The sequence below is a fragment of the Scyliorhinus torazame genome, chromosome 2, assembly GCF_047496885.1.
Source record: "Scyliorhinus torazame isolate Kashiwa2021f chromosome 2, sScyTor2.1, whole genome shotgun sequence".
Lineage (NCBI taxonomy): Eukaryota > Metazoa > Chordata > Chondrichthyes > Carcharhiniformes > Scyliorhinidae > Scyliorhinus > Scyliorhinus torazame.
In genome coordinates, this window is record NC_092708.1 from 248,342,671 (window position 1) to 248,361,409 (window position 18,739).

The 18,739-nt window shown below is 41.9% G+C and overlaps 1 protein-coding gene across 8 annotated transcripts in view; it reads left to right on the forward strand.

Moving 5' to 3' along the window:
• Window positions 1–18,739, forward strand: part of sipa1l1 (signal-induced proliferation-associated 1 like 1) — a 586,476-nt gene that overhangs the window by 431,366 nt on the left and 136,371 nt on the right. For all 8 annotated transcript variants that reach the window (XM_072486108.1, XM_072486095.1, XM_072486090.1 and 5 more), the window contains one exon: window positions 6,992–7,116. In XM_072486108.1, the coding sequence (XP_072342209.1) occupies window positions 6,992–7,116 (125 nt within the window). The remainder of the gene's footprint in view (window positions 1–6,991; window positions 7,117–18,739) is intronic.

The window sequence follows — 18,739 nt, forward strand, 5'->3', positions numbered from 1 at the left end:
GGGATGGCTTCTTTAATGTGTTTAGGGTGGAATCAGGAGAAGTGGAGCATCAGGAGGTTATCTGTGGATTTGCGGTAAAGTGAAGTGCTGAGGTGACCGTCCTTGATGGAGACGAGTGTGTCCAAGAATGCAACTGAATGCAACTCATCCGCTTCATTCTGGATCACAACGTCTTCACCTTCGACAACAAGTTCTTCATCCAGACGCACGGAACAGCCATGAATGAACAGACATCGCGCGACAATCACCAGGAATGTTCCCTTCCAGTCGGGGAACACTTCAGCAGTCAAGGGCATTCAGCCTCTGATCTCTGGGTAAGCGTTCTCCAAGGCGGCCTTCAGGACGCGCGACAACGCAGAATCGCTGAGCAGAAACTAATAGCCAAGTTCCGCACACATGAGTGCGGCCTCAACCGGGACCTGGGGTTCATGTCGTATTACATTCATCCCCCACCATCTGGCCTGCGAAATCCTACCAACTGTCCTGGCTTGACATAATTCACACCTCTTTAACCTGGGGTTGCCCCATCTCTGGATCTGTAAAGATTTAATCACCTGCTAATGCTCGTATTCCAAGCATTGTCTGGCATCTTTGAATCTGTCTTTTTATATTTATATATATATATATATATATATATATATGTATATGTTTCTGGAACATACCTCTTCATTCACCTGAGGAAGGAGCAGTGCTCCAAAAGCTCGTGACATCGAAACAAGCCTGTTGGACTTTAACCTGGTGTTGTAAGACTTCTTACTGATCTCACCCCAGTCCAACGCCGGCATCTCCACATCACTCTTCTCAGTGACAACCCTTTCCCTTGCTCTTCTACTCTATCTGTACCTGGATCCTCTACTTCTTTGAGCTTTTCACACCTCGGAAGTAGCCTGATGAATGAATGAAATGAAAATCGCTTATTGTCACAAGTAGGCTTCAATGAAGTTACTGTGAAAAGCCCCTAGTCGCCACATTCCGGCACCTGTTCGGGGAGGCTGTTATGGGAATTGAACCGTGCTGCTGGCCTGCCTTGGTCTGCTTTCAAAGCCAGCGATTTAGCCCTGTGCTATCTACCCTCTTTAGGTCCAAATGAAAGACCTCACATGCCTGTATTGAAATCTATTTACCACAGTTTTGCCCATTCAGCTAATCGATTAAATATTTATTTGATACTTTCTGCGTCCACCTACACTGCTTACAATGCAGTCTATTTTTGTGTCATCGACAGATTTGGAAATATGACTTTCTAATCCATCATCTAAGTCATTAATGAAAAATCATTGCATTGTTGTGACACTGACACATATCTCTTATGCAACATTGTAAGTCATGCCCTGCCAATTAGAGTGCCTGTCCATTAGCCCTGCTGCTCAGCCAGTCTCCTAGCCAGGTCAATAATTTGCCTTCAATCCATGAGCTTCAATTATGCGGGACTTTTGTGGACTTCCAGAGAGCATGTGATATAAATATCATCGATAGACATTCACCTGTTCACTACTTTAGTCGTCACTCTTCAAAATATTCAGTCAGGTTCAACAGCATGACCTGCCCTTTACAAATCCATGCTGGTGCTCTCTGATCCGCTGAACGTTTTCGAGGCGTTCAATCATTTTAACCTTAATTATAGATTCTAGAATTTCCTTACAACAGTTGTTTGGCTAACTGGTCTATAATTCCTTGGTTTTCTTCTCTCGCCTTTTTTAAATGCCGGTGTGACATGTGCAATTTTCCAATCCAAAGTGTTTGCTTGCTCTCACTCTCTCTCACCCGCCCCATTCCCCTCTGCTTTAAAAAGAACCTGAAAAGTGTGAACGCTAGCAGGCAACATTAACTTATGACAATCATGCTGGTTATATTTTCAGAGTGTATTTTTCTTACCTCACAAGGGAAACCATTCCATCAAGCAGTGCTTGTGTTCATTCAACCTCTAAACACAGTTCATGAAATTGAACATTTGATCTAATTGGACTGTAATTATTATTTGAATTAATGTGAAGAATACAGCATGGTCGGCTATTTGTTAAATCTTCCTGATACTCTATTGGTAACTGTTATTAACTACCAGCAAAATTGGTCTGATGTTTGTAATCTAACATTAATGCTTCATTTAATTATTGAGATGATTAGGCCAGTATCCTTTGGGATTTCCATGCATGTTTCCCCTGTGAGAATACAGTGTCAACACCAAGCCACCCAAAGTAAATTATAAGATGGTTCCATGTTTATTTTTTTAAAATACACCACACGGCACTGCAACAGCATGAATCTTCACTATTCATCTCTATGGCCATGGCTGCTGATTCACAGTAACTAAGTAAGCCAAGGAGGTCTTGTGGCACTTTTGCCTCTGAGCCTGGAGCTTCAAGTCCCAGATCCTGCTGCAGGACTTGATGGCCAAGAAAGGTGCATTTATAACGCAGCCAAACAGGTTAGTCATCAACTTGTCATAATCAAGCAAACCGTTTGATTATCAGCATATGTTAATGGCAGGTAGAAGGAATGGGAGTGATTCCTGGTTAGCCATGAGATAGAAAGAAATTAAAGCCTGTACCATCATTATCCATAGCTCCAGACTGCAATACAATAGTGTCTGTTGCCACAACAACTTGGACTCCTTGGGTTGGTTGGCTTAGTTGGCTGGATGGTTGGTGTGGATCAGACTGGCGCCAACAAAATGGGGTTCGGTCCCCATTATGAATGGGTGTGGATTTGGAACCGACCTCCTTGCCCTACCTGTGGTGGAGGGCATGGCTCTATGGGTCGGACCTGCCTTTGGGCAGAGAACCTGAGAAGAAATGAACCAAATTTCGGTTTCAAATGGATTAAAGGGAAACTATTTGGTATTCTTCCTGTTGGCATTTGAATTGACATTTCAACTTCTGCTTAATTGTGTGAGCTGTGATCAGAGGTCACCTGAGTATGAGCACGCATGGATGGAACTGTTTCCATCATGAGAAGTAAGTGTTTTGAAATTCCATTCCGTCCAGTTTTCTATTAAAACTTTAAATCGGGTCTGTTCATCTAATCACCTCACCACCCCCAACTTCGATCTCTGATTTTGTGCTGAATTATTAATAATTCAGGCTGGTTTAGCACTGTGGGCTAAATAGCTGGCTTGTAATGCAGAACAGGGCAGCAGCGCGGGTTCAATTCCGGTACCGGCCTTCCCGAATAGGCGCCGGAATGTGGCGACCAGGGGCTTTTCACAGTAACTTCATTGAAGCCTACTTGTGACAACAAGCGATTATTATTATTATTATTATTAGTAGTAGTAGTAGTAGTAGTAGTAGTAGTAGTAGTAGTAGTAGTAGTAGTAGTAGTAGTAGTAGTAGTAGTAGTAGTAGTAGTAGTAGTAGTAGTAGTAGTAGTAGATGTTCGCTATGGGCAATCTGTCTGGTGTCACTGGGCCCAGGTTGCCCAGAGTCATGTCACCTCCGGATATTGCAAGCATGCATGGAAGAGAAACCCAAGACCTGGTCAGCCTGAGTGTAAGCTGTACATGGTTCCAGAGGCAGAAAGATGGAATAGTGCCTGTAAACCTTTTGCACTGGTCAGGCCCATTTTCTGCTCTCAAGATTCAAGAGAAGAAACCTTGGACAGGAAAATATTCCCTGGTCTATTCAGCCGGTACCAAACTATTTATGCATCGCAATATACCCACTCCCCATCCAACCTGAAAGCCATATGCAGCCACTTGGGAGATGCCAAAACACAGATTAAAAAGCCAGGCCAATTAACGTCTGTGTGTGTGTGGGTGGGGGTTGCTGTTGCAGAAAGTCTGGAGAACTCCTTGCTTGCTTGGACCCTTTAGGCAATTAACATTAGTTCAGGAGATGACTTGGCACTGATTCATGTTAGCAGGCACCTAACATTTTGTACAAGGTGGCCACCTCCCCAGCCAGAAATTAGTCCAGCTCTCACAGCAAGTTTGTATTGACCACACAAGCCAGCAGCAGCCTGTTCCACAGACCTACTATTCTATGGGAGAAGAAACACCTTGTATTATCTAATCCAGTAACATGAAATTCTAATCTCTGGTCCTTCCTGGCACACTTAATTGAAATAAGGTGTTGACATGAGCACAACCTATTATCATCATCATCTAATGGACACATGCACATTGGTGGAAGTAACCTCGTTGTTCTGATGCTTATTCTGTTTCTAATGCAGAAATGTCTCTCCCATTTCTATTATCAGACATTTATTTATAGAGATGTTTGACTAACACTGTCTAAACATTACTGATCACTGTGGAATTTGTCAATGAGCTATATAGCCACAGAACTGTGGGAAAAGTCTAGTCTAATGCATAATGTATGCTATGTTTCTTTATATGAACAGCTAGCCACATTAGCCTCGCAAACAACTCTTGCATTTTACTAATGGAAACATAGCATTTGTCAAACCCATTAGCCCATTCAACTAATCAAAAGAGATCAGTTCAGATGTTGTACTCTAAATGTTCACAGCATACAATTCCTCGCCTTTCTTTTATATATCTGCCAAATGTTGTACATAATTGTGCCATTACTCTGGTAATTGCTTCATGTATATTTTTAATGATCATGATGTTAATTTAACTTTTATACATTCCCAGGAATGCAAATTTGCCTTTGGGAAAAAAAACATGCAAAGGGATGTTCATAATTGCCATTTTTTGTGATCTTTGTCCCTTTCCTCCCATGCCAGAAATGTTGAACAGTTTTATTTCAAGTTCCTCTGTCTGAGAGACCCACTGTAAAGATTGACACACTCCCTCACAGCAGCTGTCCATAATTCAGAAAAATTGTACTTTCTTTCGGTAGCCATCATGAAGGCAAATGTTTGTTAAAATGCAGTAGCAGAAGTAACATGCCTGTCACCGGCAAATATAGAATCTTGCAGATGTCACGACAGCATTATATAAACCTGGAATCTCCTTGATGCAATGGTGTACTGGAGTTTTATGAACTACTTGTACTTCTGCAGATTATCTTTATAAATTCATTTCTAGTCCATGCATACAGGATTCTTGTATATATGTGAATTTGAATTTTGCAGAAAAAGAGGTGCCCTACAATTCAAAGTTTCTATTTGTATGGTGAGATCACATTGTTATGATGATCAACTATTAATGATGGTGTGTTTAGGCAAACTAAACACGTGGCTCATACCTCTAGAAATATTAGATTTAAAATTTTATTTTTATTTTTCTTAAATTTAGAGTACCCAATTTATTTTTTTCCAATTAAGGGGCAATTTTGCATGGCCAATCCACCCACCCTGCACATCTTTGGGTAATGAGGGTGAGACCCACGTAAACCAGGAGAGAATGTGCAAACTCCACATGGACAGTGAATGGGGCCGGGATTGAACACAGGTCCTCAGCGCCGTGAGGCAGCAATGCTAACCACTGCACCACAGTGCTGCCCCTATTTTTTTCCAATTAAGGGACAATTTAGTGTGGCCAATCCAACTAACCTGCACATCTTTTGTGTTGTGGGGTGAAACCCACGCAGGCACGGGGAGTACGTGCAAACTTCACACACACACAGTGAACCGGGGCCGGCATCGAACTCGGGTCCACAGCGCTGTTGGTAGCAGTGCTAACTACTGTGCCACTTTGCCACCCAGATTTTAGATGTTGAAGACTAAATTAATTGCTGAAAGGTTCTCAACAATGTAAAATTGCTCAAATCTAACAGGTGCATGCCATTCAGAAAAAAACTAATGAGAAGCCCAAGGTCTTTGTCTACTGGCAGAAAGCTGTGTTGTTGCACTGTGCAAGTTATTTGCCATTGCAAACCAAACATAACCCAGTCAGCGAATTGCACTCTCTCTAGCAATCATGTTCCAAATGCTGCTGTGTGCTTAACATTTGGGAGAAAAGCTGAATGGGACACCTATGTTGAGCTATTTTGGTGCTCGGCACTTTAATTATTTGAAAATGCATTCAAATAAAACACTTTTCATCATTAACCTAATTTCACCCAGTGAAGGGCAGGTATACACAGTCAGAAGCATCTGAAAGTAATTTTTATTTGAACAGATAATACTAGTTATTTTATTGGGTTTGGTGAAAATGAAGGAAGTTGGGGGCCAACATCAAATAAGGATTAGGTTGAGTTTCATCAATGTATCTTATTAACGATGTGGACCAAAAAGCAGATTGGGTGTACCGGTTCACTGATTTATCCAGCATCATCAAACTACTTCCATCAGTTGGATCACACTTGTTATCATTAGAAGAACATTTATTTAGTCTTTTCACAGGGTGGGGTCATTACTGGCTGGACCAGCATTTTTATGCACATACCTAATTACCCTTGAAGGTGATGGCAAACCACGTCCTTAAACACTACTATCCATATGATACATGCATCAGGGACAAAAAAATGTTTTAATGTCTTCTCGCCAATCATACTCCCCACCCTCATTCCTAAGGCCACTGTTATCTTGTATGGGATACAACTCCCAAGTTTTGCAATCTTTCATTCCTTGTCCATATGGGCATAATGTAAGCATGAGGCTTGACGGTGAGTATTGCAGTCTACCTGATTGTAAGGGGAATATTATAAGATAGCCTAATCCTGCCCACTACTTACAGAACATGGTTGGATTGGGAGTAGGATCTTGGCCATGTTTCTTCTCAACCTCAGAGGCACCAAGACCATTTGAGCAGTCGACTGATTTCTTCCACTTAATAGACCCACAGCAAATGGTTTGTATTGTGATGTGTGCAGTGGACAGATGGTATCCAAAGTTTGTCAACATAGGAAACATTCTGTTCTTCAACTGTTCTCTAAGAAAATGAACCTGCATGAATAAAATAAATTGGGCTATGTGATATACTCCTCAACAAATTCACTCAAGTTGGGCTTTATTTGGACCAGTTCAAAAAGTAGTCTGCTTTATTACCTTCGAATTTGTTATGTTATGAAACTATTTACGAGCCTATGAGACTTGTTTATTCAGGAAGTAATAATTCTGCTGTCTTTTTAATTTAAATTGTCAGATTTGGTATTAATCGGCGGTCCCCTGGGTCAGTTGATCGCCTGAGCTTTAATGAAGGTGGCGGGAGTGGTAAATCTACACCTATCTGGCAGAGAAGTGAAGATAGCAACATGGAGAAAACAGCGGGTTAGTATGGTGTTGGATGGCATGCTGTGGTATCTGGCTATGTATAAACTTGGATGACTTACTGATTCAGCGGTGTTATTGTATTATTCCAAATTAAATTGTTACATGCATTATTTAAATAATTCCTTTGATGTGATTATACTAATATCCATGCTATGTTCAAATGAAAACATGGCCCCTTAAGCTTGTTCCAATCATTGTATATTTTGCATAGCTGGTTTTAGAATTGTTCTGGTTCACCTTCATGACAAGTACAATATAGAGAGGCTTGAGTAATTTCTTAGAATCATAAAAATGTATAGCAGGGAAGGAGGCTAATTGGCCTATCATGGGCTGTATTTTATATGGCCTCACCAGGCTTGTTTTCAGCGGGGGGGTGCATGTAAATACCACACCAACTTCCTGTCCACCACACAAGCTCATCCCAATAACATGGGGGAGTGAGCGGGTGCCAGAATCGACAGCCTTCCCACCATATTCAAATAAGTAATCTAGGATCAATTCAGCTCATTATCAAGTCAGTTGACCAGATAATGTGCTGCTCATGCAATAAGTTGTTTGGTTGGGCAATCTGATTTTTTAACAAAATTCTTCACAAAGGACAGGAAGGAAAGGGGCTTCGATCTTCGGGGGCTTTCCTTTGCCAAACAGGGATGCTGCCCTCCTAAGATCGTGCCCCCCTTTCCTTCCTATGTGCCTGCTGCCTTAAATTCACCCCTGCCCCCCTCCCTGTCCTCTGTCCAAGACCCCAAATTTAGCTGCTCAAAGGATCCATGGGCCAACATGTCTTGCAGTCCCGACAGCAGTTACTGATGCGCTGTTGGTACTGTAAGGCTGATGGAGCTGCCAGTTAATCCAGTTTACTAATCAACTCCAGAGGGTGGGACTTCCTCCCCAACTTTCTGGCTACAGGACGTGAAGCATGTCGACTCCATGCTAACTTTTCTTCTGGGAGGTGGAGAGAGCCGCCTATTCCCACCCTCCCAACTCCTGTATTATTCAGCCCTACGTGTTGTCTTGTTTGCCCTCCCCACATGCATTACTTCACATGATCCCCTAGACTGAATTTAGTTTTCCACTTGACTAATCCATTGATACCTTCTTACAGTTCACAATGTTCTTCATCATTATCTCCGGCCAATTTTTCACCTTGTCCCAGGAAAAGGTACACAAAAAAGAATTAAAATACTGGGTTTCCCAAATGGTGTAATACCAGAACTCAGGGAAGTAATATTACTCATTTTAAAACTTTTACTTTTGCGCTTCTCACCCCATTTTCCCCAAATTAATTGTAGATCGAGTGACCATTTATTAAACAGCTGGTCAAAAAACAGAAAATGCTTTAAAAAAAATACACAGCATCAGGAATGAGAAACGGATAATATTTTGATTATAAATGGTGAGAGAAGATGTTTTTTTTTGGCAAATATACAGGAAGGGAATGAACTGAAGAAAATAGGCAATCAAAAATCACAATGAATAAGTGAGCTGTGCTCCTACTATAATGGCACTGTGAGTGGATTGTAGTAAATCAGAGTTGAGATTAAAAAGAAAACAACTGCAGGTCCTGAATTTGTTTTTTTTTAAATTTTAAATGGTTGATAATGTGAAAGAACCGAATAATATTGGCAGCATCTTAGAAAGGATAAAGGCAGGTGAATGCTGCAAGTAATAGCCATTTTAAATATTTAATCAAATAATTAGGTAAATTTTGCATTTTATCAAGTGATAATGCCTAACCTGATTTACTTTCTCCCTCCGCTGTTGGAAAGACTTAAAAGCGCAGCCTTGATTTTCAAACACCGGTTGAAATATTTCTTTTAAAAAGGCAATGTGGTGAAGTTACAGAGCTTTATATCATATCCACCAATGAATAATATTTGAGCTTGAAGTTGCTATTTGAATTTAATGCTTTGTCCCATTTTGAAGGTGAATTTAATGCTTCATTACATTTTGAGAAGATTTTGTGAATTGCTCCATTGGGAACAACAGAAGGAAGCACAGTGGTTAGCACTGCGGTCTCAGCTGCAGGAGCCCGGGTCAATTATAGCCTCGGGTGACTGTCTGTGTGGAGTTTGCACATTCTCCCCATATCTGTGTGGGCTTCCTCCGGGTGCTCCGGTTTCCTCCCACAGTCCAAAGATTTTGCAGGTTAGGTAGATTGGCCATGATAATGTTCAGGGATATCTACGTTAGGGTAAGGGGTTATTGGGATAGGGCGGGGAAGTAGGCTTGGGTGGAGTACTCTTTCAGGGTCAGTGCAGATTTGGTGGGCCGAATGGCCTCCTTCTGCACTGTTGTGATTCTATGATATAAAACTAGATGGGCAACTCAGTCAATGAGTGTAAAATCCAGTCCAAACTTTTGTGCGGTAAATCACAGTTGTGCAATTAGATTGTAATACTCGGTTCAATGCAAAAAAATTCTCATTGGAATTCTACTTTATTTTGCTTGTGAAAAGCCTCTTCATCATATGTTTGTTAATTCCTCATTATGACTTTCCATCTATTTAAGAGGTTGGAGCTTTAGGTTAAAAAAAAAAGTTGCATATTAGTATGAGAATGTTTTTTCGCACATGGCGATTTTTATACTGCACATGTTCCCATGCCTTACACCACACTGTTCCAAGGATTAAAAAGAAAATCACCATGGCCAAAGAGAGTGAGGAGAATAAAAAGATGATTATTTCACATTCCTTTTTAATTTTTTAAAAACTGCTTTTTCTCCGGATCTGCTTTCGGATCTACTTCCACACAATTCGCTATCTCTCTTGTTGTGTTGATCTCTAATTGCTTTATGTTCTGTAGTCTTTCTCCTACCTACTCCATTGCAGCTTTACTCTTTGATTTCTGTCAAGTTTTGGTTTCTGCCTGAACTCGGTTTGTTTCCTTCAACATTTACTCAATGTTTATATGTCCCAGCTGCAACCACAACATTCAACCTCAGACAGCCAACACAAAATGGTGCAATCCACATTGTGGTATACCACATTTTCCACAGTTTGTCCTCCAAGATAGGCAACTTCATATGTAAGTCATGCAATGTACACCACTTGAGTAGTTCCCATTAAAATCTATTAATGGAAGATGCGCATATAATTGCCTGTATTTCCATTTTTGTAGAATCATTCATATTTGATCGCCTGAACAAGTTTTTACCACAACCCTATTAACCATGATCTTATTGAATAGTGGAGCATACTTGAGGGGCTGAATGGCCTACTCCTCCCAAGTCATATGTTCTCAACTAATCTTTTCTGCTGTCCATTTTAGAATTGTTTTCAAGCTATAAGACATTTTATTATGTAAATTAAGACATTACTGTGTAACAAGGTGCTGTACAGATGGACGTATTTTGTTTAAAGTAGCTGAGCATTAGAGAGTTAAAACAATACTCTGAGCAGCACCTACTGTGGTTGTACTGGGTAGTTGTAGAAGCATGAAGTTCATGGACTCCTAGTCAGGATGTGCTACTGCCAGCAGTTTCCCACCCAGCAATTACAGCCATGGATATGCTAAGTAGGATAATCCGATCACTTCAACAATCCGATCACTTCAACAATCCAATCACTTCAACAATCCGATCACTTCAACAATCCGATCACTTCAACAATCCGATCTGGGGAGGACCCTCAAGCTCACTTAGAAATTGGCACACCCTTTCAAAATGGCAGCCCTATCTCTGAGGAACTCGCATCACTGGTGAGTTTAGCTCCCCAGTTTTCAAAAGATTTCTGGCTTGACCGTAAGAAACTCTCTAAGACCCCAAAAAATGATACGTGTGGTTGAAAAGTGCTGTGGATCTCACCCAAAAAAACAGCGATAAACAGCCAGCCAAACTTGCCCAGATGATACTTCAAAATGCTTTGGTTGAATCATGCCCAGAGTTTTTTTAAATAACTTTAGAGTACGTAAACAATTGTTTCCAATTAAGGGGCAATATGGCGTGGCCAATCCACCTACCCTGCACATCTTTTGGATTGTGGGGGCGAAACCCACGCAAACACGGGGAGAATGTGCAAACTCCACACGGACAGTGACCCAGAGCCAGGATCGAACCTGGGACTTTGGTGCCATGAGGCAGATGTGCTAACCACTGTGCCACCATGCTGCCCTGAATCATGCCCAGAGTTAACACTGAGTCCAACATTTTCTTTTGGAACTTTGGTGCCGAAGAACAGTCTTCTTAGACTGGAAACGTTGTGCGCGATCTGTCAGCCACATTGCAACCCAAAAAGCAGTGTGCTGTGGCACGACATGGCCGGCAACTGCCAGGAGACCCCGTTCCCAGGATCTATCTGGCTTGCCACGCCTTGCAAGATCGAATGCGATCTCGCTAGACATCGCAGTGTGAAGTCCGCCCATTGCGGGCGTGATCACTTTTTGGCAAATCTGCATATTAGAGTGAAACAGCTAGTCTCACTCTAATATGCGGTTCCCTGAGGTAACCAAGGTGCCGGGATCTAACCCCTTTCCCTTGGAGACATCGGGCGAGTGCTGTTCCGTATTGGTCTCCACGAACGGGAGCCAGGCAGAACTGCACTCATGGGGGTCTCGCAGGGGATCAAAGATCCCCAGGTACGTGCCCTCTGGGCAGACTGGCACCCTAGCAGTGCCACCTGGGTGTCAGCCGAGCATTGTCAAGGTGCCCAGGTAGCACTGCCAGTTGGCAGGGACATTGCCAGGTTAGCAGTACCAAGGTGCCAAGCTGGCATTTTTTTGCACGGCGGTAATCCGTCTCAGGGGTGCCTTGTGCACATGAGATGGGCTGCAGGGGCTGCGAGCCCCCTATAGGTGAGTTGGGGGTTTGGGGGGTCACGTCTGGGAGTGGAGAGATCAGGACACCATTTAAAAATGTCGTACCGATCTCTCCCTGCACTGAGGAGTTTCGGCGAGCGGGCCTCCGAAGTGCAGGAAACGGAATTAAGTGTGCCCCGGCAGCGCCTTTCCCTCTGAGGCGCCATATCTAACCAGAGTCCGCATTAGATAGAATTGTGTTTCTCAGCGCTATGAACACCAGGAAACACGGGGCTCAATGTGCTCATTATGGGGCATAGTAGGACGGCACAGTGATTAGCACTGCTGCATCACGGAGCTGAGGACCCGGGTTTGACCCCGGGTGGAGTTTGCACACACTCCGTGATTGCGTGGGTCTCATCCCCACAACCCAAAGATGTGCAGACTAGGTGGATTGGCCATGTTAATAAAATTACCTGTTAATTGGGAAAAAAATAATTGGGTACGCTAAATTTATTTTAAAAAACTATGGGCCATAGTCCCCATTTGGGCAGCCACGGTAGCATGGTGGTTAGCACAATTGCTTCACAGTTCCAGGGTCCCAGGTTCGATTCCCGGCTTGGGCCACTGTCTGTGCGGAGTCTGCACGTTCTCCCCGTGTGTGCGTGGGTTTCCTCCCACAGTCCAAAGACGTGCAGGTTAGGTGGATTGGCCATGATAAATTGCCCTTAGTGTCCAAAATTGCCCTTAGTGTTGGGTGGGGTTACTGGGTTATGGGGATGGGCTGGAGGTGTGGGCTTGGGTAGGGTGCTCTTTCAAAGAGCCGGTGCAGACTCGATGGGCCGAATGGCCTCCTTCTGTACTGTAGGTTCTGTGGTTGGATCATGCTCATTAACTCTATTTTCTCTCAGCACTGATGCTACCAGACCTGATGAGCTTTTCCGGCACTCTGTTTTTATTTCAAAGTTCTAGCATCTGTGGTATTTTGCTATAATTGCAAAAAGCAAAGTCTCTACTTCTGGTACAAAGGTGCAGATGACTTGGTAATTAAAGTCCAATCACAAAACCTCTAGTTACAACTGCCTGCACAAACTGAACAGTTTGAATGCAAAGGCACTACCCTGCAGTTAATTTCAGTCTGAACCTAGCTGAATTTTAATTCCAGAGTGGGAAAACTCCTTCCTTCATTGCTAATTATAGAGTGCACCACTGTCCTTAATTGTATTCTTCATGTGCATGTGTGATGTAGTGATAGACCCTTCCAGGATGAGTGTATGACTAACTAATCCTTTTTGTTTAAATTCATCAAAGTCTGCTGAGGTTGCAACCAGCAGTCCAGTTTCTTACAGGTAATTTCTGAGCTGTTTGAAACAGGTTGGAGTTGGGGGGGGGGGGGGGTGACATAGACTTTCTTTGCAGCCATGACATTGCTGGTGATGTTTCTATTCTGTAGACATCATGTTTTTATTGGCCACTAAGAAGTAGATTAATTAAAATTGATCTCGACACTTGAATGAGTTTATAGATTTTACTTAACAAAAGAAAAAATAATTTCTCAAGTATAACACAGATGCACAATTAGTGATGTTGTTTCAATTCTGTAGCCACTTGAAGCTGTCAATCAAACTGTTGAATTACAGGAATCCCACTGTGATAATGTTAAATTATATAATGAGTCATGCAGCAGAAATCCTATCGTGCCCTTAGGTTTATATAAATGGACAGAGTGAAATAGCAGGCACTGTTTTTTTTAAAACTTCTCATTTATTAACTTTATTGAAACTTAAAAGATTACAAGGGCCACTGCAGACTCAATTGGCCGAATGGCCTCCTTTTGCACTGTAAATTCTATGATTCTTTGATCAAGCCCAGCAAAGTTAAATTCTTTGACAGCTTTGGTCCTTGCGCTTGGCAGTTCTGTGACAGCTTGACAGTTCTAATTCATTTATGCACTTTTTACACAGTCATGTCTACCTTTAACAATCCCAAGGCACATGCCTTGCCTCTTCCAAATAGTCCTGGGGTACATATCTAAAGGGGTACTTAACCTTTCCAAAACGGCACTCTAACAATCAAAACTAATTCACAGAATTCAGACCTGCTTCTACCAGGACCAATCTGCACCCATTGGGTTTCAGGCACCTTCCTACCTAACTGTAATCACATTTGAGTGGAGGCAGCTGCTGATGTATATGAGCAGCTACCTTCATGAACCACTGACGCGCGATTATGATCTGCTCACATTTCTCTCTCTCTCTCTCTCTTTCCCCCCCCCCCCCCCTCCAACCTAAGATAATGGCGGAGACCAGATTTCAAGCCTTTGCAAGCATTTTCAAAAATTGATACCCGCTTTGGTAGCCCTCTATTGTTACATCCCAGACCTGGAGACAGAGAGTCTGGAAGTTTATTGTCTCTCCATTTTGGGGGGGAAAAGCCTTGACAATAGCAGATGTGAAATTCCACAGAAGAGTGCTCTTGAGCCATGTCCACTCAAGGACGACATTATAACCCAATTTGGGACTTTCCAGAAAGCTTGCCAGGCTAATGAAGTTGTAGAAGTGATGACTCCCTTAGCAACCATCTTGTAGTTCATCCGGGTCTATTTTAAAAGGAATACATTTTTAAAAATTGTAATATCAATGGCAGGACCCAAATCATAAATATATAAGAGTACTGATCTCCGGGGGACACTGCTTGCCACATTCTGCCACGAATATTCTTTTAATGCTTACTTTTTTCTGTCTCTTACTCCAAAATAATTACCAACCCATGTCACAAAGTAACCCCCAATTCTCTGCATTTATTTGCTAATCATCTCTTGTGTAGAATATTTTGAAGTGCCTTCTGGAAGTCAATATAGACAATACTTATTGACACTCTGATCTACCATGTTTAATGATCTCTTCAAAAAGTTCAACTTTAATTAGTCTGACATGACCCAAATCACACATCCATCATGACTCCCCTGGTCAGCGCAGACTTGTGCAAGTGCTCAATCACTAACTCCGATTTTAACGGTCAAAGAAACACGTGGTCAAAGATGTTTTGATGTTGTGTATAATCATACAGTAGCCATTCTGACCAGGATAATTTGCCCATTTGTTGTGAGCGCATGCACAAAATTAAATTTTCCACTGCCTTGTAGAGCATTTTACAAATATTCAGTGCTTAAGCACCAAACATGTCATAAGCTGTAGAAGTTCGTATGATATTCCATAACAGCAGAAAACATGTCCATGCAAGTTGTTATCATAGAATCATAGAATTTACAGTGCAGAAGGTGGTCATTCGGCCCTTCGACTCTGCAACGGCCCTTGAAATGAGCACCCTACTTAAGCCCACGCCTCTACCTAACCCTTTTGGACACTAAGGGCAATTTAGCATAGCCAATCCACCTAATCTGCACATCGTTGAACTGTGGGAAGAAACCGGAACACCCGGAGGAAACCCTCGCAGACACGGGGGAGAAAGTGCTAATTCCACACAAGACGGTCACCTGAAGCCGGAATTGAACCCGGGACCTTGGAGCGGTGAGGCAGCAGTGCTAACCACTGTGCCACGTGTCGCCCATGAGAAGCCTTGGATGCAGGCCAAGAACAGGTTGTAAAGCAGAGATGATTTAGATGACCTGGATGTGGTAATTGAAATGGGAAGGATGTAATGGTGCCTACTAATTGTGCATCTGTATTATATTTGAGAAATAATTTTTTCTTTTGTTAAGTAAAATCTCATTAAAGTGTCGAGATCAGTTTTAATTAATCAACTTCTTAGTGGCCAATAAAAACAAGATGTTGTTTGAAAAGACTTTCCCATCAAGCTTTATAGTTAAGTTGGAGTATTATGGTGAACGTCTTGCAATTTGTGCAGTGATTTTTGAGAGATTTCCAAGCATGGTTTGGCCTGTGGTTCAGGGTTTAGTTGAAGTGCTAAAACACAACTGCAGCCTGAAGTAATTCCAAATATTTGAAAGCTCTGCTATTGCCAAAAAGGCCTTGTCTTCATTTCCATATTAAATGAATTTCTTGTTACATGCAGCGTTCACGTGTTCTTTCTTTTTTTTCTTTTTCTCTTTTCTCTTCCCTGACCCACCATCTGTTCTGTCTGCAAAAAGCCTGTCATTATCATGTGCATCAAATTGCAGTGTGTTCGACAGGGTATAGTTTAGCTCTGAAGATTCATGGTAATTGTGATGACAATAATGAATGTGAAACCGCCCATCCCCCTGCTGCGTATTCATGGCCATCAAAGTAACTCCTGCAACACCCAGGAACTAATGACGCAAGTTTATTTGTTAAACTGGGCTCAAGATCAGTGAACTTGGATGAAATCAACAGCGTCATCCATTAACTTGTACTATTGACATTGAAATCCATCAAAGTGTTTACGTGTTCACTTTTGTTCGAAAAGTCGTTTGTGTTTTAACCACCTGACCTGTTACACTGCTGAAAAGCACTGTTTTCTAATCAAGTACGTTGGACTTGAGACTCTGATCTTCAAATCCCTGTCTGTAGTTGTAGATTATGAACTTGCAATGTAGTTCCTAAATGTTTATCATTATGGGTGGTAAATTGGATGCTTACAAGAAGAGCCCCAATGGTTTGAAACCCAGACACATTGAAGCATTTTTCATGAAAGAAAATGATGTTTCATAGATGTTCTTGCAAAAGGTCTACAATCCAGTATTTGCAGTTTGTTTTGTTTGCCTTTCTTGGTGTTTCAGATTGACTTTCTGTAGAATTTACCAGCTCTGAAAAATTTGACCCTTGGATAATATGTAAAGAGTAAAGTAGAGTTGCTTTCCACCAATTTGCACTCCTGTGATGAACATTGCACATACCACTAGAAATATTCATTTCAATCTCACTTTATTGTCCTTACGGAAATTAATTTCGGGCGCATTGCTCATTCATTCAAAATTTATGTATGAATGAATCTTGCCAAAAATAAAGAAAATTATCCTATCGCAGAGATCCAACTTTAATTAAAATCTTTTTAAAAAACTATTTCAATGCATTAAAATAATCAGTCAGTGAGTTCCATCTTGAGTGCGTGCATGTCCTCATCCAACTCCAGTTAAAAGCTGTTGGAGTAAAGGGCACAGACAAGTTCAGAAACTGATTTGTCCTGCTTCTGAGGGATCGTAGCCTTTTCCCTGAATGCATTCACTATTCCTAATGAAACAAGGGGTGACTCGCATTGCTCATGACACTGATTACTTTCGTTAGAATTATTCGAGACCAGAGTCTGTCAAAGAAGATCCGTTTATCAAATACCGCTCCTGCCTGGTTCAGTAATCTTTGCACCCTTTGGGTCAACTTTCCTAAGACCACAGCATCAGAATAGGCACCCAAAAGAGATATCACTCTCAACTACAGCCGTGTAAAAGAGTCATGACTGATGGATTTACTCAAAAAGATATAAATTTTCTGAGCCCTAAAGTTGCCATGAAGAAACTATGAACAAGGGCTGTATGTCACGTTTCCCTTGATAGTAAGAATTGGAAATGGACAGTCTTAAATATATTATCCCACATAGAATAAAAGTCTTATTAATTTAGTAGCTCAGAGTTATTATTGCACATAATTCTCCTACTATGACTTGAACAGAACTGTTTCTTTCAGCATTGAGTGATATGTTTTTAATTTTGTATTGAGGCAGGTGAGCACTTTGGTGGTAGTGACCACAATTTGATTATGTTTACTTTAGTGATGGAAAGGGATAGGTATATACCGCAGGGCAAGAGTTATATCTGGGGGAAAGGCAATTATGATGCGATGAGGCAAGACTTAGGATGCATCGGATGGAGAGGAAAACTGCAGGGGATGGGCACAATGGAAATGTGGAGCTTGTTCAAGGAACAGCTACTGCGTGTCCTTGATAAGTATGTACCTGTCAGGCAGGGAGGAAGTGGTCGAGCAAGGGAACCGTGGTTTACTAAAGCAGTCGAAACACTTGTCAAAAGGATGAAGGAGGCTTATGTAAAGATGAGACATGAAGGTTCAGTCAGGGCGCCCGAGAGTTACAAGTTAGCTAGGAAGGACCTAAAGAGAGAGCTAAGAAGAGCCAGGAGTGGACATGAGAAGTCTTTGGCAGGTAGGATCAAGGATAACCCTAAAGCTTTCTATAGATATGTCAGGAATAAAAGAATGACTAGGGTAAGAGTAGGGCCAGTCAAGGACAGTCGTGGGAAATTGTGAGGAGATAGGAGAGGTGCTAAATGAATATTTTTCGTCAGTATTCACACAGGAAAAAGACAATGTTGTCGAGGAGAATACTGAGATTCAGGCTACTAGACGAGTAGGGCTTGAGGTTCATAAGGAATTCTGTTAGCAATTCTGGAAAGTGAAAATAGATAAGTCCCCTGGGCCGGATGGGATTTATCCTAGGATTCTCTGGGAAGCTAGGGAGGAAATTGCTGAGCCTTTGGCTTTGATCTTTAAGTCATCTTTGTCTACAGGAATAGTGCCAGAAGACTGGAGGATAGCAAATGTTGTCTCCCCCCTTGTTCAAGAAGGGGAGTAGAGACAAACCCGGTAACTATAAACCAGTGAGTCTTACTTCTGTTGTGGGCAAAATCTTGGAAAGCTTTATAAGAGATAGGATGTATAATCATCTGGAAAGGAATAATTTGATTAGAGAGAGTCAACACGGTTTTCTGAAGGGTAGGTCGTGTCTCACAAACCTTATTGAGTTCTTTGAGAAGGTGACCAAACAGGTGGATGAGGGTAAAGCAGTTGATGTGGTGCATATGGATTTCAGTAAAGCATTTGATAAGGTTCCCCACGGTAGGCTACTGCAGAAAATACGGAGGCATGGGATTCAGGGTGATTTAGCAGTTTGGATCAGAAATTGGCTAGCTGGAAGAAGACAAAGGGTGGTGGTTGATG